The 23,331-nt window shown below is 35.6% G+C and overlaps 1 protein-coding gene across 3 annotated transcripts; it reads right to left on the bottom strand.

Annotated features, from left to right (window-relative positions):
* Positions 1 to 9: 9 nt before the first annotated feature.
* rell2 (RELT like 2) lies at positions 10 to 19,142 on the bottom strand. 3 transcript variants are annotated; one of them, XM_087280792.1, is made up of 6 exons: positions 18,931 to 19,142; positions 12,721 to 12,919; positions 8,070 to 8,132; positions 7,874 to 7,937; positions 6,159 to 6,338; positions 13 to 1,295 (listed from the first exon to the last, which is right to left on the bottom strand). In XM_087280792.1, the coding sequence occupies exons 2-6, from the start codon at positions 12,911 to 12,913 to the stop codon at positions 590 to 592; spliced, it is 1,206 nt and encodes a 401-aa protein (XP_087136918.1). In that variant the 5' UTR covers positions 12,914 to 12,919; positions 18,931 to 19,142; the 3' UTR covers positions 13 to 589. The 3 variants fall into 3 exon arrangements, with proteins under 3 accessions (NP_001035391.1, XP_087136918.1, XP_087136919.1); XM_087280793.1 differs by having other exon boundaries at positions 12,721 to 12,925; positions 18,931 to 19,130; NM_001040301.1 differs by lacking the exon at positions 18,931 to 19,142 and having other exon boundaries at positions 10 to 1,295; positions 12,721 to 13,008.
* Between the last annotated feature and the right edge of the window lie 4,189 nt (positions 19,143 to 23,331).

Genomic DNA, 23,331 nt, shown 5'->3' with positions numbered 1-23,331 from the left:
TGCATGACATGACATGTTTACATAACATTTTTATTTAATATTCTATAGAAGTTTGTACAGAATACAATTCGTTTTTAGCTATTCGCACAAGTTTACATGTGCAATTTAAGACTCATTGTGTGGCCCAGGGTCAAAAACTTGTCACATTCTCAAAGGACACTATACTGTTTTTGAAAATAGACTAATTTTACCACTTCCCTAGAGATAAACAGTTGAGTTTTGACCATTTTTAATCAATTCAATTTATTTTATATTATTCATTCATTATTCATTCCCTCTTCCCAGACACTTCCTCCAGGTCCTCCAGGGGGATCCTGAGGCGTTCCCAGGCCCGCCGAGAAACATAGTCCCTTCAGGCTCAGTCCTTAGGACTAAGCCAAAGGAAAATCAATGAATGAATGTATCTGTCTTCATGCACGATGTAACTACAGAAGAGTCAAACTTTAAGTAGGAAAATTATCTAAACACTTTTGTGAGTTTTTGCGAGTTTTTGAAGTGAAGTGTTCCTTTAAACACGATTGTCTGACCGGCGTTAATATTTGTGGGGCTGGGATTCTGTAATCATATCTATGGTCTATTAGTTTACTGATTATTTGCTGCTGTCTATACTCTTCTGACTAATTTGCTCAGTCTTAGGGTCATCTTGTTGTACTGTACTTTCGCCTCTGTTGTCGGTATCAGCTGCAGGTATGACGACAGCCTCCTCCACAGTTCGTACCACAGAAAATCTAGAGCATCCTTTAGAACTATCATCAACAATCTCTGCCGTGCTCGTACTTAATTTCTCTTGCGATTTCGCATTTAAAGTCTCATCATCCTCAGGCTTTTGTTTCTCTGGGCTGTTCTCCCTAACAGTCTCATCTAATTTATAACCAGAACCTTTATTTGAATTTTGATTTAAAGCTGCTTCAGTGTCAGAGGGAGACACCGGAACGGAGCTCAAGCATTCTTCCAGTGAGATGGAGAGCTGATCAGCAGTGGTTGATCCTTCTTTGTCCTCCACAAATACTTCCGGCCCTGCTTTGATCTCCACAGGACTACTAGTCTTGTAAAAGCCCAGCAAAGTCACACTCTTCTTCCGTTTGCCTACATTTGGGACTTTGCCGTTAGTTGCTCCAGAGTCTTTAAACATGTTGCGGATGTTGTATTCCTCCTGAGACTTCAGTGAAGTTTCCTTCAATCCCGTCCTGCTGTCTGAGAGCGTTGTGTCATTCGATGTGTTTCCTGGCTTGGGGGTAGGAAGATTCATTGACCCGTGAAGGCTGTTTCTCTTGTCCATGTGGGTGACACGGAATCTGTGAATTCAGGTAATTAATGTTGGTAATAAGTAATATTTAATATTGTAATATTAATAATAATTACTATTTATATATGAAAAGTAGTATTGTTGGTAATAAGTACTATTTAATATAGCATTATTATATAATATATAAGTTTTTTTGTAAATCTTGCTAATCTTAATTATACTTCATTGCCAGATATTTAACAGTGAACAACACACCATCAAAACACACTTGTCTGACTTTACATTTCTATTTATTTTTAATGCTTCGGATGAAAAGAATAATGTTTAAGGGCTAAAAATTACAAACCAGGCTTGTTCTGATTAAGTACCCCTGTGTACATTTCTGGGAAGCGCCAAATACGTCCCAGGAGCTACATTTTATGCAGTTTTTGTTTTCCCGAATCCACCAGAGGCTTCTGTGTATGTTTTTTTGAGATCTCAAATTTCTCTCTTAAGTGCAATTCAAGCCTGCTCTTCTCGTGTAAATCCGCCCAACCGATAGTGTTTTAAAAAGCACCAATTGACCAGTGTCCACCCACTTCCCTAAACCCAATGACAGTGTTTTGAAAAGCAATCCAGTAAAGCCCTCACAGCAGCCTGATTTTTACCCCATTTTCAGATTTTACCACATTCTCACCGTGTTATTTACTTGTTTGTTTTATTTATTTTTTGACTTTTGTTCTTGTCTTGCTTGCTTTTTGGAACTGTTCTTCACTGGACTCAAACCTTGTTGACACAGTCAACTCTGTGTCTCAAATTTTCCACCATCCGTGGTGAGCCTTTAGACAAACAAGTTACAGTGGAAAAGCTGTCAACATAGAGCCAAGTGGTTAGCTGGTAGCAGAAAAAGGAATGGCATCATACCGCGACATAGCGTTCGTTTCATAGATGAAATGCAGCTATACATACTTCTGGCTACACAATTCGCGATCTCCAGAAATGTATATACAGTAGGGCTACATTTTCAGAATAAGCCTATGTTGAAAAATTAAATTTTCAACATCTACATTTCATGCATGCTCATACATTTTTCAATCAAGGCCCGTTCTGAAATACAAGGCCAAGGCCACATTTTTGTAAACCACAAAAACATACTTGAGCTTACATTTGGCTGCATTTTCTGGGTAAAACGAATGTGGTATGATGCCAATGCACTACTTTTGTTTTCACACTACTGATGCTTACAGGAATATATTATTGATAAATAAAAGCAGTTTGCTCGGTAGCTCGCCTTGTACAGTGTCGCACTTGGGGCTGACTGGGTTTGTGTCTGGTGAAGGACGGTTCCAGGAACCAGGTAAAAAAGCAATGTAAAATAAAATGATGGTAAAACCCATGATCCACTTTTCCTGTTTTGCTTTTGAAAACACTATCGGTTGGATTAAGGGAAGGGTGCGAGTCAGTTGAACGTGAGGTGATTTTATTTGCTGTTGCAACTGGCTTGCTTGGTTTGGGCCTTGTGGAGTTGCGCATCGATGGATTTGCTCTTTAGTGTTTGGACTTTCAGAAAATTAAACCACACTGAACTAAACTTCAACTCTGAAAACTGGACTGACACAGTTTCTATTAACTAGAATTTGTATGTTAAGCTGCTTTGACACAGTCTACATTGTAAAAGCGCTATGGAAATAAAGATGAATTGAATTGAATTGTGCACAGTAATGTATTTGAGAATCACAAAAAAAAAATTTTCAGCCGCTGTTGGATTTGTAACGTTTGCAAAAATGTAGCCCATATTCCCAATGAGTCAGGGTGGGAAATATTTTTCCCCTATTTTTGGACAAGAAAAAAAAAATTCTTATAAAAAAATATATAGGGATAGTTCACCCAAAAATCAAAATTATGTCATTATTTACTCACCCTTGGCTTGTTTTAAACCATTTTTGTGTTCTGTTGATATTCTAAAGAATGTTGGAAACCATTGACATCCATAGTTAGAAAAAAAAATATATGGAACTTAATGGTTACAGCCCACATAGCAAAATATCTCTGGCCCAGCTCTGGCCCACACAATTATCTTTTGCCTGGCCCACATGCCGCAGTAAATTATGGTACATGACTGGACCAAGTGTGGCTTTCAGACAAGGGCCAAAGATGGACCATTTCTGGGCCAAGTTTCAGCCAAGTTAATAACCCATAACTAGGGCCAGACGGAATCTGCGTACATTTTTTGCTATTTCTGCACAGAATTTTGGTAAAAATTAGCAAATTTCTGCAGAATTATTTTGGGAGTATCATAACTAAAACCTCAATATATAACATAAAAAGTAATACCTTTTTAACTTGTATTTAATGTTTACAATGCCAATCCAATTATTTCCACTTATATATATATATCTACTAAAATATATCTACTAAAAGACAGAAAATATTACTTTACAAACTGTATTAAAAATAAATGATATAAATATTTTCATATTAGTCAATAATATTACTGAAATTAATTTTAGAACTGAAATAACATCAATGTACACACATTTACACAAATAAATAAACAAAATTAATGATCGGCTAAAAATCTGCGCACTTCTGCACGCGCAGATTCCTTGTGGGCCTACCCATAACTGAGCCTGAACTGGGCAAGATATTTTGGTGTGTTACTACTGCAATGAAATTGATAAACCCATGAATCATTGCGCTTTAAGTGTGCTATGGGTATCCTTTTTCTCGAAGCAACCTAATAGGTAGATTTTGTTTTTCTTTATTTGAAAATAATAAAAATGTATTTTAAATGTGGGTCAAGATAGGCCAAACTTACATGGCCCACATGTCAATTATTAACATCTGAGCCAAATACTAGATTTTACATCTGGCCCAAGTATTCTGTGCCATTCTTAAAGACGGTGCCACCTCTGCCAAACCCATGCTGTATGCCAGTGCCGGATGGATGCCTGCTGGGCCAGATTTATGCCAAATATGGGCCCGAATTCTTTGCTATCTGGGAGGTTTTCAACTGTCTTTTAGTTAACAGTCTATTTAAACTCAAATTGGTTTGGAACAATTAAAGCATGAGCAAATGATGACAGAGTTTTTTTAGGTGAACTGTCCCATTAATACAGTAAAACTGCAGTTTAATTATGTTAAAAATTAATCTATCCGCTTATTAAAGTGTACCATCACTGAGACAAAAAATAGGTCATGACACTTTTTCTGATGTAAAGAAAAAGAAGAAGTCCGAATTATTAGCCCCCCTTTGAATTTTTCTTATTTTTTAAATATTTCCCAAATTGTGTTTAACAGAGCAAGGAAATTTTCACAGTATGTCTAATAATATGTTTTCTTCTGGAGAAAGTCTTATTTGATTTATTTCGGCTAGAATAAAAGCAGTTTTTAAAATTTTTAATAATAATGTTAAGGTAAAAATTTTTAGCCCATTTAAGCTAAAAAAAATTTGTCGATAGTTTACAGCAGGGGTACTCAAACTTTTCAGCCCGCGATATATATAAGTACCCCTAAAATAACAAGTCCAGTGACTTATATATATATAAATATATATATATATATATATATATATATATATATATATATATATATATATATATATATATATATATATATATATATATATACATATATACAACAGTTCTGTCTGGATCTCAAATCTGATTGGCTGATAGCCTCTTTACCCTTTGTGTATTACTTTGACCAAATACAGCCAGCAAATATTACTGCTGTTACACAACAAAATATACTTTTGAGGCTTTTTTAGTTGAGAATGTAGTTGTTTAAATTGCAACTATGCAGTTTATTTGCAAGAACAGTGCCTATTTTAAAATATTTACAATTTCTGAGAGACAGCTTGTCGGGGGCCAAACAGGGTTGATGTTGTCTATCCACAAGATTGCGCCAGAACCGCATAATAAGCCCTTGCTGAGTGTGTCCTTTTGAGCGCAAATAAAAAGCTGAAAAGCCTTGTGGTTTTTAAGGTGGACCGGATAAAGTCAATATGAAGCTGCAAATAAGAAGCTGGATTCAGCCTTGTCCCTCCTTATCGCAAACACAACAGCAGTCTGGTGCAATAGTATCTGGATGCAGCCTTTATGATGCAGGCTGAGATTGCATCACTCAGCGACGCAATGTCAGTCACAATGCACTCAAATGGAGCGAGTGACATCCCGGTGAGGGGTAGGGTTAGGGGTGGGGTTAGGTGAGCCCATTAAAAAGCATTCGATGCAGCTCAGATTGCACTGCACCAGGTCTGCATCCAGACCCCTCTCGTCTGGTGAGAAATCTCTGTAGACGGATGCCATTTCATGTCACGTTCAGCCTTATATTCTTAAATGTGAGCAAAATTTGCTGTTTTGTCATCACCTTAAAGGGGTCACACATCAGAAGCGCCATTTCACATTACGCTATAGAGAATCATTCAAACACTAGCTCTAAAGTGATGTTGGTGAATTAGTTACGGTTTCTGATGTCAGCTGCAGATGTGAATGAATGGCGGAAGAAAGTAGTTCCTAAAACAAAAGGGTTTTAGACTCTCTGTGTTTGATTTTCTTTTTTATGTACAAGATTGTGCCGTCGAACTGTTGTATAAACGCAACATCACACGAGTATGGCTGTATATCAGCACTGGTGGGGCGCTAAGGCACTCGGCCGCGCACGCCTCCCACCAGTGCTGATATACAGCCATAGCACACTGCTACTCGTGTGATATTGCTCATATATTAACTGATTATTTACCTCTATGCCTTGAACAAATATGGTTCTCCAGCTAATATTTATTTCTTTTGTCTAATTTCCTTGATAGAAACTTTAGTATCCGAAGAAGATATTGATTAATTAGGTAGTGTTTTGATAAATTAAAAAAAAAAAACACTTTGTCCAGTACTGGTTTAACTGATAATGTAATTCACACAGTTAATAGTCTCACCTGCCCACAGAAAACACAGTCTGCTCTCCTGGCCGGGCTTTGCTTTTGGCCACGCGGCTTCTGCGTCGCGTTTTTAAGATTTGTCCTTGCATGCAGTGAACACAAGAGCTGATTTCACCTCCGAGATGAACTGTGTGGTGGTGAAGGGGAAGACCACCGACACTGTCTTTATGACGCAGCCTGGGTGAAAACAAGATAATTATAAAATAAATTACTTCACTAAAAATGTAAAAATTAAAAAATAAATCACTTCACTAAAAAGCCTGATCTCACGAGAAAACGTATTTTACGTTTTGCCAGTTTAGTGGCAAGTTCGTACGAATTCGTACAAGTTTAGTCGTACGAAATTGTACGATTTTAAAAAGAAGGCGTGGCACCTAACCCCACCCCTAAACCCAACCATCATTGGGGGATGAGCAAATCGTACTAAATTGTACAAATTAGATCGTACGAATTCATACGAATTAGCCTCTAAATCAAAAAGTTACAAATTGCCTTGAGACAGTGTTGGTACGTCAGATGTCATGTCACTTCATGTTAAAACTGCTTCTCCTAGTTTTTCAATGCAGATGTAATTTCTCAAGATAAATTTTCAAACTATCAAGCAGCAAAAAATTCTGTTTTTTACATCCAAAATTGCCAGTAATACTGTTAATTTCACAGCAATTTTTACAGTGTAAATATAGCGTGAATCCATTGACACCAGAAGTCCGATACAATATGTCTATGTATGTCCATAGCTGCTTTTGCATGCAATATATATATATATATATATATATATATATATATATATATATATATATATATATATATATATATATATAAAAACTTTGGTAATACTTTATTTTTAAGTCACAATTCATGTCATAAACAAACCTTTAATAAAGACTATTAGCTCGATAGAATGTTAATTAGCTAATTATTAATAATTAACAAGTTGGATTTAGGTTTTGGGTAGGACTAGGGATGTAGAATAAAATCATACTTTATTACTACCAAAAAAATTGTGTTGATATGCGAATCATAGGTACAGTTGAAGTCAGAAATATTAGCCCCCTTGAATTATTAGCCCCCCTGTTTATTTTTCCCCAATTTCTGTCACGGAGAGATTTTTTCCAACAAATTTCTAAACATAATGGTTTTAGTAACTCATTTCTAATAACTGATTTATTTGATCTTTTCCATGATGACAGTAAATAATATTTGAATAGACATTTTTCAAGACACTTCTATACAGCTTAAAGTGACATTTAAAGGCTTAACTAGTTTAATTAGGTTAACTAGGCAGGATAGGGTAATTAGGCAAGTTTTTGTATAACCATGGTTTGTTCAGTAGACTATTGAAAAAAGATATAGCTTAAACGGGCTAATAATTTTGTCCTCAAAATTACATTTAAAAAATGAATAACTAGCCGAAATAAAACAAATAAGACTTTCTCCAGAAGAAAAAATATTATCAGACATAATGTGAAAATTTCCTTAATCTGTTAAACATCATTTGGGAAATATTAAAAAAAAAAAAAAAATCAAAGGGGGGCTAATAATTCTGACTTCAACTATAGATAATAAGCCAGAAGTAATAGCATGAATTGTGACTTAAACTACAGTAGTACTAACTACAACTTTTCAATCCACATGTTAATTAAAATGAGACAAATGTGACCTGAAGGCTGTTTTTTATATTTTTATGACAGTAAATAATTAAATTATTATACCGTGGGTCATAATGCTCACAAACATTTTGGCCAACCAACATCTCTCTGAAGGCCTCCACATTAGCTGGAACACAAAACCATAAGAAAGGTTGTAAGAAACTATTTAAATACATGAAGGATTATAAATAAAATGCAGCTCCATACATTTTATGTCATTGAAATAGATGTAGAATTTAATAATGCACTTTTTCTGTACCTTCATTCTCAATGATACACTTCAGAATTTGTTCCACAGTGTCTTGACTGTCTTCTGATACATCTGGAGGGAAAACAGAGATTTTCAATATTTTTTTAAATAATCTTTGATCATGATTGTACAAAAATGTGTCAATACACTTTTAGTTTGTTCAGTTTAAGGAGATTTGTTTAATGTCAAACCCTGGCTTTGCCCATATGGGTAAATCCTCCATTAGATCAAGATGATGATCAATTTAAATAACTAAATTAATTAAAATTGCCTTTTTGAGTCCTCAAAATTTACTCTCATATATAGCTAGTGAACTAATCATAACATGCAATGTTTAAAGGAACTGTTCACCCCCCCCCCAAAAAAACAAAAAAAAATAACAACATTTTGTTTGTAGTAGAGAATGCTGGAAACCAGTAACCATTGCATAGTAGGAAAAACAAATGTAATGGAGGTCAATGGTAACAGGTTTCCAACATTTTATAATTTAACTTCTTTTGTATTAAAAAATTATTTGGAACAAATCAGGAAAGAGTAAATGATGACATTATTATTATTATTATTATTATTATTATTATTATTATTATTATTATGAGGCGAAGCAGCGGCGCAGTAGGTAGTGCTGTCGCCTTACAGCAAGAAGGTCACTGGGTCGCTGGTTCGAGCCTCGGCTCAGTTGGCGTTTCTGTGTGGAGTTTGCATGTTCTTCTTGCGATCGCGTGGGTTTTCTCCGGGTGCTCCGGTTTCCCCCACAGTCCAAAAACATGCAGTACAGGTGAATTGGCTAGGCAAAATTTTCCGTAGTGTATGAGTGTGTGTGTGTGAATGTGTGCTGCCTAAAAACTTGTTGGATAAGTTGGCGGTTCATTCCGCTGTGGCAACCCCGGATTAATAAAGGGACTAAGCCGACAAGAAAATGAATGAATGGATATTATTGTTATTTGGAGTGGGTGAACTGTCCCTTTAAGCATATAAAGTCTTCCAGTGGTAGTGTCTGTTACATTCAGTTGAACAATGAGGTATTTCCAACCTCACTGGCAAAGGTTATAGTCACAACTTCATTTTAACAATGTTTAATTAAAGTCATAAACAGATTTAGAGTGATCCTCATTCTGTGTCCTCTGTGGGTGAAAAAATGTATTAATAAATCTATTTATCATATAATATCCCAGCTACCCATAAATGTCCGGGGGAAATTCAAAAGGTCAATGGAAAAACTGTGTTTATTTTTGGATCCAATGACAGATTACGTTAACACACGATCTGAGGGATGTCTTGATGTTAAGCCAAGAACCTTGAAGACAAATAACTTCTATGGAACATAGCTACAAAAGTAAAAAGAATTTTAATTTCTCAAATCAGTTATAATATATACAATGCACTTGTTAATTTCTAAAAACTAGATAACACTTCATAATAACTGCACACTTTATCAGGGGTCGCCATAGCGGAATGAACTATCAACTATTCCAGCATATGTTTTACACAGCGTATGCCCTTCCAGGTGCAACCCAGTACTGGGAAACACTTGTACACTCTCACAAGCACACACATTCACCTATAGTGCATGTCTTTGGACTGTGGGGGAAACCTGAAGCACCCGGAGGAAACCCACAACAACATGATGAGAACATGTAAACTATGAAATGGCAACTGGCCTAGCCGGGTCTTGAACCAGTGACCTTCTTGCTGTGAAGCGAAAGTGCTATGTGCTAAGCCACTGTGCCACCTATTAATAATTTCTTAAATAATAAGTCAAATAGTTAGAAGGACATTAACAGACATTAGTAAGCAGTTTATACAGCAGCAAATGCTGTTTTCTTCACTTATTTGTACACGTATAATGTGCTTAATGATTGACTGTTAATAATTATTTGTTAATTACTAAACTATTGCATTATATACAAACCAGTTACTTAGAATTATTTGGTGTTTTATAAGATCATTCAGAATGAGTAAGGAAATGATAAATGAACTTCAAACGAACATTTATATATCTTAGTATTCATTCGTATACTAATAGTTATTCTGTATGTTAATACATGCTTTAGTAACCCACCGGTCCTACAACACCCAACATGGTCTGAGCTCGGATAAAACCGGTGATTCTTTGTATGGGAGTCAGTTGCTAACAAGGAGGCTTAAGACCATGGCCTCTATCGTTTAGCCCTTGAGCACTTTTAGAGGTCAGAGGAGTGAGGTTCACATGCATAGCACTTTGCTAGCTGGCCTCCATTACACTCACCCCCTAAACCTCATTCCCATCCCGGACGAACCCCCACATGTAACCCATTGGTCCTGCTGCACCCAACCCAGTCTGAGTTGAGATCGAACCAGCGACTCTTTGTATAGGAGTCGGTTACTTTAACAAGGAGGCTAAAGACCATAAAGATCACCTCTAGCGTCTGTGAGGTTTAGTTGCATAGCACTTCGCTAGCTGGGCTCTGTTACACTTTATCAACATACATTTCTACAGTTTTGTGAGGACTATTTACAGTTGAAGTCGGAATTATTAGCCCCCCTTTGTTTTCTTTTTATTTTTTAAATATTTCCCAAAGAATGTTTAACAGAGCAAGGAAATTTTTTACAGTATGTCTGATAATATTTTTTCTTCTGGAGAAAGTCTTATTTGTTTTATTTCAGCTAAAATAAACAAAGTTATTAATTTTTCAAACACGATTTTAAGAACAAAATGATAGGCCCATTTAAGATAAAATTTTTTTCGATAGTCTACAGAACAAACCATCATTGTACAATAACTTGCCTAATTACCCTAACCTGCCTAGTTAACCTTATTAACCTAGTTAAGCCTTTAAATGTCACTTAAAGCTGTATAGAAGTGTCTAGAAAAATATCTAATCAAATATTATTTACTGTCATCATGACAAAGATAAAATGAATCGGTTATTAGAGATGAGCAAATAAAACTATTAAGTTTAGAAATGTGTTGAAAAAATCTTCTCTCCGTTTTACAGAAATTAGGTCTATTTATTCAGGGGGCTAATAATTCTGACTTCAACTGTATGTTTTGCTTATATTCTAAACAGAACAAAGGAAATGAACGACAGAGTGGTTCAGAACCAAAAATATTAATTTCAAGATAGAAAAACAAAACTGTTCTTTATCAAAAGAAACTTTATCAAATGAAAAATGAATCTTTGCAATCTTATCCAAAAACAGAATAACTGCACAGTTAAAAAATTCTACTTTTTTGTGTGCATGCAACAAGTTTGATGAAACAACAAGAACATAATAATTTTAACAATATTAAAACACTGTAAAAATGCTGGGCTCCACACAATTCATTAATGTTGTCCTAACACAAATCAATTAAGTTAACTTAACTAATTTAAGTGGACTGAACTTAAAACAGCTAAGTTGTCCCAACCAATATCAAGAATTGTGTTGCTTCAGCTCATTTTAAATAAGGAGTTTAAACAACCATTTTTCTGAGTGAATACACTGTACAAATAACATAATTCCTTCATGTTGTCCCAACTCAAATCAATTGAGTTAATTGTTTTTACAAATTAAGTAGATCGAACATACGCTGTATATAATGCAGGGTTCCACACAATTCATTCATGTTGTCCCAACACAAGGGACTTGTAAGTTAACTTAACAATTTTAACAAATTTATGTGGATTGAACATAAAAAAATGAAGTTGGCCCAATAAAATCTCAAGAATTGTGTTGTTCCAGCTCATTTTAATTAAGTAGTTTGAACAGGCTAATATATATATATATATATATATATATATATATATATTTATTTATTTATTTATTTTTTTGAGTGTAAAATGATTAATTGAGTAAAATGCCACATAATTCCTTTAAGTTGTCTCAACTCAAATCAATTAAGTTAACTTAATTGTTTTTACAAATTTAAGTAGATTGAACATAAAACAATTAAGTTGATTATTTTAAATAAGTAGTTTGAATATTTTTGAGTGTATGATGAAACGTTTCAGTCTTATTCAGTGATGTTTAAACTGTTCAATATTTTCATTTTTAGGTAAGAATGCAAAAAACATATTTTTTATCATTTACTTTTTTAATAATGCAATACTTAATTTAGACATGAAAAAACTATCATAAACAAAAAACACTCTTAAAGCACATTATATATGTTTTTATAAGCCAGGAATACCACAATTTCAGTTTTATTTCTAAACTGCTTACTAATGTCCACTATTGTTAAGTAAATGCTTAACAAATGATGAATTAGCTTTTTGCTAATGCTTCATATATGATTAACAGGGTGCAGTTATTATATTGTTACTCAAATTTATTTTCATTTCATTAGATTTTTTCTTAAGGGTATAGTTCACCCCAAAGTTTCCGTTTGCTTACTATTTACTCAGCCTCAAGTGGTTTTATGTAACCTTTATGAGTTTCTTCCTCCTGTTGAACACTAAAGAGCATATTTTGAAGACAGCTGAAAACCATTAACTTCCATAGTAAGAAAAACAAACACATCAATGAATACAGGTTTCCAGTTTTCTCTAAAATATCTTATCTTGTATTTAACAGAAGAAAGAACGTCAAGCATGTTTAGAACGTGTAAACAGTGTGTAAATTATGGCAGAATTTTCTTTTTTAGGAGAACTATCCCTTTAATACGTATGAATTCGATAAAACAAAGGTTGACATGACTTGCCATCTTGGTCTGCTCCCAGTTTGCCTTCACAGTCTTCTTCATCCTCTTCCAATTCACAGCGGTAGCCCTTCGTCTTCAATAAGTGACAGATTAGAAAACCCAGAAGGCCGGTGATGAAGAAGAAAAAGACAAGGAGGAAGATTGGGTATGTTGGAGGGGGATCATCCACAGTGGGGCTCTCCTGGTCTGTCATACCCCTCTGTCGCTTACAAAGAAGGTTAGAAATCACACAAAAGGGAAAGAGTTACACTATATGGCAGGTAATGGTCACACACAGCCTGAATGGTCTCTCCAGCTTTCAGAATGTTTGTTTTTGTCACGCCATCTGACTCTCTTGGCTCTGAGAGATAATCAGCCACTAAGCTGCATCAGGGCACATTTCATGTTAACAAGTCCCTTTATCTTGTCATCCAGGCATGTGGTGAGAGCAACTCAACCCCTCGACACCCTCTGTTTTTACTCAGCCACTGATAGATACACTTCAACAGCCTGAAAAGTATTTATTATCATAACATTGTTTAACATTTCAGTCTATTCGAGTTATTCTAAAAATCTGCCATAAATACTGTTTATTTTTCAATGTCTCCTTGAGAGAAACCAGACTTATCTAGCGAAGTACATTACTTTAAAGGAAGATCTCACCCAAAATTAAAATTTAGAGTCTTATTTACTCACTCTCAAGTGGTTCTAAGTCTTTATGTCTTTTTTTTCTTCTTCTGTTAAACCTAAATGAATATATTATTGATAAAAGCTGTGAACCATTGACTTCCGTAATTGGAAAAACAAATGTGGAAGTCAATGGTTGCAGGTTTCTTCAATATGTCTTCTATTGGGTTGAGCGGTAGAAAGAACTTAAAGTGGTTTGTTACAATTTTTTGGCTGTTTTGGGTGAACTGTCTCTTTAGGTATGATGGTGATGTTTTTTTTTTGTCAAAACCTTGTTTGTTAAAAACAGTTTGAGAAAATTCCTTTCCTTTAGATTGTTGGGTAAATTCATAGGTTACGTTCAAAAAAAATATTTTCTGTTTGTTCATACTAGAGGAGAGCGGGGCACAGAGTAACACTTTTTTGGTTTTGGCCAAATAATGAACAAAGTAATGGGGTTAGACAAGCCATATTCTGTTTTTACCAACAACACACAAGCCTCTCCGACAAATGAGCACTGAAAAGTATGAACGCCAGACCTATGAATTCTGTGCAGTATGCCAAAAGTGGCAGGAGTAAAAATTGTACTATTTACCCCACCCACAAGTTTTAAAGGGATGGTCCACTACAATAACATATTTTAAACTTTAGTTGATGTGTAATGTAGCTTTGTGAACATAAGCAACATATCTGAATGTAATACACTCAAAGTTCAATGCAAAGGAAGACATTGGCTTTTACAGAGTTAGCTTACATTAGTCTACAGCTAAAAAATTTGGGGACTACAAAAAAATAAGTCCGGGTAAGTGAGATCACAAACGCTTCAGGTTATGTACATTCACCTCACGCACACACCCTGCCCAGCGAAGAGGCGTGGCCAGAGGCACTGTAATGTTAAAGCAGTGAAAGCTTAAATGGCGTCCAAACGCTGCTTTTTCCACAGGGCTTGTTCTGTTTCTTAATTTGGGCTTCCAAAGGACATGGCACAAAGAGAGAAGTGCTTACAATTTAATTAGAGAGAATTATATTTTTAAAAAATATAGCGCTAATATTTGACAAAGGAAAACTTCCAGAATCTCTCCCAGTTCAGTGCTAGATTCGGTTAAAACACCCTCAATTATTAAAAAAAATATTGAGTATAATAAAAATACTTTTATGCTGCAAAAATGGTTTCATCTGCGTTTCTTTTTTCAAAAATTGGCAGGAAGACATGTGCCAACACTGTGGTGAAAACCTTTGAAGCATGGTTAACATCGTTAACCCTGAGCAAAGACCTTAAAACTCTGTGTTACATTTTACCCCGTGTTACATGGTGCCTCCCCTGCTTATTTAAAATAAGTTGAAACCGCACAATTCTTGAGTTTTCTTTGGGACAACTAAATTGTTTTAAGATCAATCAGTTGATTGATCAATTTTTGTCAGAATTAATTTTTTTAAAACTCATTAAAAGCTTTATTATATACAGGAGTGAGTGGGTAATAGAGTATATTTCCTAGACATATCAACCTAGAAAATAGTAACTTTTCTGTTGGTTTTAGTACCCGATGTAACTACAGAGAAGTCTAATTCAATAATTTATGCTAAGCTAAGCTAAGCTATGCTAAAAGTGCTCCTGCCAGAAACATATATCGACTGAATGAATAAAAAAATATAAAAATTCACCTGTTACACTATAAGTGACTTGAATGGGTCTATTTCCCCTAAAAAAAAGTGTGTTTCTTTAACATGTAAAAACACTGCCTGTGAAGTCTGCCAGATGGTATGCTAGTGGCACATATATAACAGCCCTAGCATGTAAACAGTGAAAACCTCTTTGAATGGTATTAGCATGAAGTAAACAAAGAAGTGTGTTTTTATGCCACCTTTCATGGCTCATAGTCTTTCTATAGAAATTGCTGATTCGGTTATGACATTGGATCAACTTACAAATTGTGGCCTCTATTTATAAAAGAGGAAAGCAGGTAAGCATGAGAAAGCTGTTCTGCAGTATGACTCAGCATTCTCATGACCTCTACAACCAACATTCACTGATGACACCGCATGAATTATTCTCATCCTCAAATGATTGAAACCCTACCCTCCACCTCATCATCTATGTGTTTTAGCTCAGCCTATGTCTTTTTATACAGTAATTTACTCATTAACACAATATAAAATAAACTAATGTGTACAAATCCTGTCTGCAGGAATCTAATTCCCCAAATTGTTTATGTAAACAAATTTTTTAAAGCAGTACAGCTAATTAGCTAGTGATGGTGAGATGTATATTCAACAACAAATACAGGAATTACTGATTTTCAAGCAATCCTTCTTCCATTACCATTTATCGAGAAGCAATCATAAACTGATATACTTGCAGGATTCATATTTCTGATAAACTAGTACTGAATGTACTAAAGGTACACTCAAAATAAGGATTTCACAGTTTGTTCAAATGACTTATTTAAAATGAGCTGAAACAACATAATTCTTGGGATGTTTACAACTTAATTGTCTTATGTTTAATCCATTTAAATTCATGAAGTTAACTTAATGGGTTTGTGCTGGGACAACATGAATGAATTGTGCATAACCCTGAATTTTTTGCAGTGTACAATAGATGTCAGAAAAAAACTGCACTAAACTTATCACAGTACAGCCAATAAATATCCTGAGGAACATTCACATGCAATGTATTGTATATGGTCTACTAATCTGTACACTTAAAAAAAAAGATGGGTTATTTCACTACAAATAAATTTAAATAAAATATGGACAAACCCAAATGGTAGATTAAATAAGGTTTTATAATCAATTTAATTTAATTAAATAAACTAAATCAGGACGAAGCAGTGGCGCAGTAGGTAGTCCTGTCGCCTCACAGCAAGAAGGTCGCTGGTTCGAGCCTCGGCTCAGCTGGCGTTTCTGTGTGGAGTTTGCATGGTCTCCCTGCGTTCGCGTGGCTTACAGGTGATTTGGGTAGGCTAAATTGTCTGTAGTGAATGAGTGTGTGTGTGGATGTTTCCCAGAGATGGGTTGCGGCTGGAAGGGTATCTGCTGTGTAAAAACTTGCTGGATAAGTTGGCGGTTCATTCCGCTGTGACGACCCCGGATTAATAAAGGGACTAAGCCAACAAGAAAATGAATGAATGAATAAACCAGCAATCGGTTTAGTTAACAAATAATAACAATTAACAATAAATAACAATTAGTGAAATTAATTTGTGTTGGGACAACATGAAGGAATTGTGTGGAACCCAGCATTTTTACCCAAACATATACCTAAAGTTAGGGCTGCACAATATATCGTTTCAGCGTCGATATCGCAATGTGCGAGTACGCAATAATCACATTGCAGGAATTTGCAATGTAGTTAAGATTATAGTTATATAACAACATACTGGAGTAAAATCATATTTTAACCTTAGAGTGAAAGATTATTATTTGCATGTGTTTTTAACACATTATTATTAGCAAATTACTGCCATTTGGGCACAATAAATAAAACGTTTGTAGCTTAAAGATACATTTTTCATTCATTCATTCATTTTCAGCTTAGTCCCTTTATTAATCTGGGGTCACCACAGCGGAATGAACCGCCAACTTATCCAGCATATGTTATACGTAGCGGATGCCCTTCCAGCTGCAACCCATCTTTGGAAATATCCAAACACATCCATACAATACGGACAATTTAGCCTACCCAATTCACCTGTACTGCATGTGTTTGGACTGTGGGGGAAACCAGAGTACCCGGTGTCACCCACGGGAATGCAGGGAGAACATGCAAACTCCACACAGAAACGCCAGCTGACCCAGCCAAGTCTCGAACCAGCGACCTTCCTTGCTGTTAGGCAACCTACTGCGCCACTGCATCGCCAAGATTCATTATACATTATATAATTATATATTGAATTAAAACAATAGTGTTATTATTATTTTTTTTATACAGTGATTATTTAATTTCTGCTTCTGAATATTGTTTGACTTTCCAAAAAATCATAAATCATTTTTTATTTGCATATTTTCTCTGTTGTCTTTAACTTTGCTTGTCATTATTTAAATGATATTTTATGCAGATGTGCTTCCCTGCAGAATAATCCCAATCTATCTAAAACTATGAAGTCTTCACGAGCTATTTAAGTCATTTGCTGAAATTGTGCTTATATCGCCATAAACACTCACTGGCCACATTATTAGGTACACCTGTCTAACTGCCAATCACATGGCAGCAACTCGATGCATTTAGCCATGTAGACATGGTCAAGCCTATCTGTTGCAGTTCTGCAGTTCAGAATAGGAAAGAAAAGTTATTAAAGTGTCTTTGAATGTAGCATGGTTGTTGGTGCCAGACAGGCTGGTCTGAGTATTTCAGAAACTGCTGATCTACTAGGATTTTCACGCACAACTATCTCTAGTGTTTACAGAGAATGGTCTGAAAAGAGAAACTATCCAGCGAGTGACAGTTCTGTGGGCACAAATGCCTTGATGCTAGAGGTCAGAGGAGAATGGCCAGACTGGTTCGAGCGGCTAGAAAGACAACAATAACTCAAATAACCACTCGTTACAACCGAGGTATGCAGAAGAGGATCTCTGAACACACAACACGTACAACCTTGAGGCAGATGGGCTACAGCAGCAGCAGCGTGGGGGATATTTTCTTGACACACTTTGGGCCAATTAGTACCAATTGAGCATAGTATCAGTGCTGCAGCCTATCTGAGTATTGTTTTTGACCATGTCCATCCCTTTATGACCACAGTATACCCATCTTCTAATGGCTACTTCCAGCAGGATAACGCGCCATGTCATAAAGCGTCAATCATCTCAGACTGGTTACTTAAACATGACAATAAGTCATGTTAATTCTGTACTCAAATGGCCTCCACAGTCACCAGATCTCAATCCAATAGAGGACATCCAACGAAGTAGCTGGCAAGTGTATATCGCAGTGAATAATACTATTGCAATGTCAGTTTTTTTTTTTCCGTGTGTCGTGCAGCCCTACCCAAAATAACCCAGCATTTTTAGGGTGTACATATTTGTTGTAGTTATAAAAACAAAAACAGAAATAAACTCAAAGTACTTTACAATGTTTATTATGACTTGAGAGCACGTCCCACCTTCATAGACTTTGCTGTCTATGATTTAATTAAAAAATGCCATCGAGTCTACTTCTGTCACGCCATAAAAACGCATTCTGCGCTTTGTGATCCTTTGCTGGTTCCCACATAGAGATGCTTTTGTCTACGCTCATTTCCAGACTCGTGCCAAGTTAAAAATAGTTCAGGCAAGAGTTGCATTCCGTTGGGTCCCTCGAGGTAAACGTAAGAATGAATCCTGTGTGAACTGCTGCTGGTGCGCTCGATTCATCCCGTAACACAATCACTGCAACATTCCTCGTTTGTTAATATCAATATTACTTGTACGGTGCAATCGCGGTGTCATTTAACCCAAGTGTCTTTCATACCACGCTACATTTCCTAGGCCTAATAACCTTTAAAATGAAGTAAAGTCACCGACCACATGCAGTAAAACTGTTGGAAAACATCAACATTAATAATGGCATAATTCTGAGGGACTCACCGAAGCTTTTAACGATCAGGAGAAAAGCTTGTTGTCGGATGTTTTCAGCATGGCATTGAGGACGAAACAGCAGCAGCATCAGCAGCTGGACTGAAGAGCTGCAGTCCGCTACATATTTAAAGGCAGATGACAGCGAATAGCTTTTTTGTCTACTGGAGTCTGGAACAGCTGTCTGTCTATGACTCTGTTTGGAGAAGGTCTTTCACTTTTGCAGAGATGGAAAGATTAAAGGTGCAGTAACCTAATTGTATTTAACGGGCTTATTATTTCTATAGATTAAATATAAACTTAAGACATCCTCATTTTTGCATTGTAAACAGCTGAGTGAAGTCATTGAGTTAAAAAACTGTTATTATAAAATTAAGACATATCTTATATTCAACTTTATAAAAAGATAAATAATAATAGTTTAACTGAATATAATCATACAACATCAAATAATACTAACTTATTTTTTTTCCAATGACAATTGGTGCTTTTGCTTACTATTCAATTATATAACAACTAGATGATCAAAAACATCCCATTTAATTTAACTCATCATTATGTGACATTTATTGAAATGTAACAAATTAGCCAATATCAAGGGCAGTTTTCTTCATGAGAAAACCAAATGACTGACTTATCCAGACTTTAACTTCTATTAACTAAATTAAATGCCACGATAGGTCTACAAGTTCTCAATTCTGTCAGCAGAGGGCATCCTCGCCCTAAACTTTAAGCATCTTCCCCGCTGCTTCTACTGTTACATTTGTTTGGGCAGCCTCAGTGCTACCAACTTAGCAACTTTTCATACTGATCTAGCAACATTTATTTTTCAAAAAAAAAAAAACCTGGCAACAAATGAAATAGTGAATCAAAATTAGTGAATCAAAATTAATTAATTAATTTTTGTTTTGGCTTAGTCCTTTTGTTATTCTGGGGTTGCCACAGCGGAATGAACCGCCAACTTATCTAGCACATGTTTTATGCAGCGGATGCCTATCCAGCTGCAACCCATCACTGGGAAACACTTATACACTCTCATTCACACACATACACTACGGACAAACATGCAAACTTCAACTAACCCAGCTGAGGCTCGAACCAGCGACCTTCTTGCTGTGAGGCGACAGCACTACCTACTGCGCCACCGCATCGCCTTGTTGCAAATTTATTAAAAATAAAAAAACCTGGAAAATCACATGTACATAATTATTCACAGCCTGTGTTTTGAGCTCAGGTACATTCTGTTTCCACTGATTATTTTTGAGATGTTTCAGCAGCTTAATTGGAGTTCACCTGTGGTAAATTCAGTTGATTGGACATGATTTGAAAAGGCATACACCTGTCTATATAAGGTCCCAGGGTTGACAGTGCATGTCAAAGCACAAACCAAGCATGAAGACAAAGAATTTTCTGTAGATCTCAGAGACAGTATTGTCTCCAGGCACAAGGCTGGAAAAAGGTTACAGAGAAATTTCTGCTGCTCTGAAAGTTCCGATTCCACACAGTGGCCTCCATCATCCATGAGTGGAAGATGTTTGGAATTTAGAGCTGGCCAGCCATCTAAGCTGAGTGATCGGGGGAGAAGGACCTTAGTCAGGGGGGTGATCAATAACCCGATGGTCACTCTGTCTGAGCTCTAGTGTTCTTCTGTAGAGAGAGGAGAACCTTACAGAAGGACAACCATCTGTGCAGCAATCCACCAATCAGGCCTGTATGGTAGAGTGGCCAGACGGAAGCCACTCACCACCTGGAATTTGCCAAAAGGCACCTGAAGGACTCTCAGACCATTAGAAACAAAATACTCTCGTCTGATGAGACTAAAATTTAACTCTTTGGTGTGAATGCCAGGCGTTATGTTTGGAGAAAACCAGGCACCACTCATCACCAGGCTGATACCATTCCAGCTGCTGTGGGGATGTTTTTCAGCAGCAGGAACTGGAAGATTAGTCAGGATAGAGGGAAAGATGAATGCAGCAATGTAAAGAGACATCCTGAAAGAAAACCTGCTTCAGAGTGTTCTTGACCTCAGACTGGAGTGACGATTTGACAATGACCCAAAGCACACCAACAAAATATAAATGGAGTTGCTTCACCACACCATGGTGAATGTCCTTGAGTGGCTCAGCCAGAGCCCAGACTGAAATCCTATTGAACATCTCTGGAGAGATCTAAAAACTGCCTCTACACCATTGTTTCCCATCCAACCTGATAGAGCTTGAGAGGTACTGCAAAGAGGAATGGGCAAAAATTCCCCAAGACAGGTGTGCCAAGCTTGTGGTGTCATATTCAAAAAGACTTGAGGCTGTAATTGCTGCCAAAGGTGCATCAACAAAGTACTGAGCAAAGGCTGTGAATACTGATGTACATGTGATTTCAGGTTTTTTATTTTTAATAAATTTGCAACAATTTCAAAAAATCTTTTTTACATTGTCATTATGGGTATTGTGTGTAGAATTCTGAGGAAATAAATGAATTTAATCCATTGTGGAATAAGGCTGTAATATAAACAAATGTGAAAAAAGTGAAGCGCTATGAATACTTTCCGGATGCACTGAATGTAATTACCTGCATGTTTATGTGAATTTATTTGTACACTACACTTTTTTTTTTTTTTTACACAGTTTCAATCTCTCTCTCTGCCTTGGACTGGTTTTGCTGTTTATTCTGATGTATCCCTTGCCCAAAAAGTATCGACACAATATCTAAGTTACCCCTGAGCACTTTTTGTTAGTTTTTGGATCAGTAAATGTGATTGCAATATATATATATATATATATATATATATATATATATATAGAGAGAGAGAGAGAGAGAGAGAGAGAGTTCTTGTGTCTGGGCAAATCCTCAAAACCATCACATTACAGTACAACAGAAATAAACATATAACAATTGTAGTGTTTTACAGAGCTTCATAAAGTATTTATAGCAACAGCAGGATCATTTGTTTCACTTGAACATATTAGTTAATCAACCTGTAAATTTATTAGCTTTATGTAAAAATACAAACATAGAGTTTCCCATTAATAAGTACAAGTATAATATCAATTACAGATCAGGGGTGCTTTCTCCCCAAAATAGCCAACTGTAGTTTTAAATTCCATTATTACAAGAACAGTTTTACATCAATTTACAGTTTCCTGGATCCATTGTTTCAATAAACATTACAGCTCTTCTGGTTAGAAGAATACATTCTTCTTTATTTGACATTTTTTTGAACACCTTCATGCTGTAAAAAAAAATATATGATCAATTATTCCTGAAAGCATATGCTTTTAGTTCATTGTAACTTATTAAACTAAGTTAATCATGTTCTAACTTAATTCTACAATTTACGTGAGCGTAATTTACAATTTACGATTTATGTCAGTTTAACATGAGTTCAATGGACTCATAAGGTTAATTTGATTCAGTTTAAGAATTTAAGGCAACCAGAATTGTTTTACAGTGTACTAAACATTATTTGTAGAACATCTGGCACCCAATAATCACAACCTTTATGCTTGCAATAATAAAAAGCCCAGACGAAAATCCCAGTTTAAATTTAAATTCTGCCTATTTAAACCTTTTTTGACAATCTATAATGTGCCATGGCAAATTGTGAACATCAATCCTACTGGTTAAAAAAAACAGTCCAACATAATAAAATGGAAAACACCTCATGTAATCACTCAATTGTTCTGACTGCATGTTATTTAACAGCTTGTAAATAATGTACAAATGCATCACTTTTACCTCAGAAAAGCCATCAAAAGTCCAAGAGCAGTTCAACATGGAATGGGGAAGTGCGACCGTCTTAACTTAAAACTCCAATGAATTGGTGGTCCAAGATGATGGAATGGCAATGAATCAGCATAGCGGCAGAATCAAAAAAGGACTAACGTTATTTCTGAAAATGAAAAACAAGTGGCTCAGAAGAAGGTCATCTATGGAGACTACTGTGTTTATTTGGCCATCCTAAAACTCTGCATTTATAATGCCTCTTAGTCCCTGACATGAGGTTTGTTCGTGCTGACCCACACTAGCCTGCAACTTACAGGCAAGATCTGCTGTTTGCAGGCACAGAAGCAGGAGCCCGGACTACAAAATTTCACTTGCTGTAAAACTTTTCCTCTGAAAAAAATAAATTACATAGTCTTCATATATATATATATATATATATATATATATATATATATATATATATATATATATATATATATGAAGACGATGTAATTTTATTTTATTTTATTAATATAGAATGTTTTTTTTTCAAACATTTGTTCTTATCAATAAGAACATATTTTGATATATTTATTCAAGATAAAGTTTGGTTAATAAATAAACGAGTAATAAATAAATAAATTACTGATTAAACCATGTAGCACATGTCATACTTTTCGTCACAGACTCTGACCAATTAGAATAAAGTGTGTT

This window comes from Danio rerio, chromosome 14 (assembly GCF_052040795.2).
Source record: "Danio rerio strain M-AB ecotype USA chromosome 14, GRCz13ab, whole genome shotgun sequence".
In the NCBI taxonomy this organism is placed as follows: Eukaryota; Metazoa; Chordata; class Actinopteri; order Cypriniformes; family Danionidae; genus Danio; species Danio rerio.
This window is presented reverse-complemented; position numbering and strand designations above follow the sequence as displayed.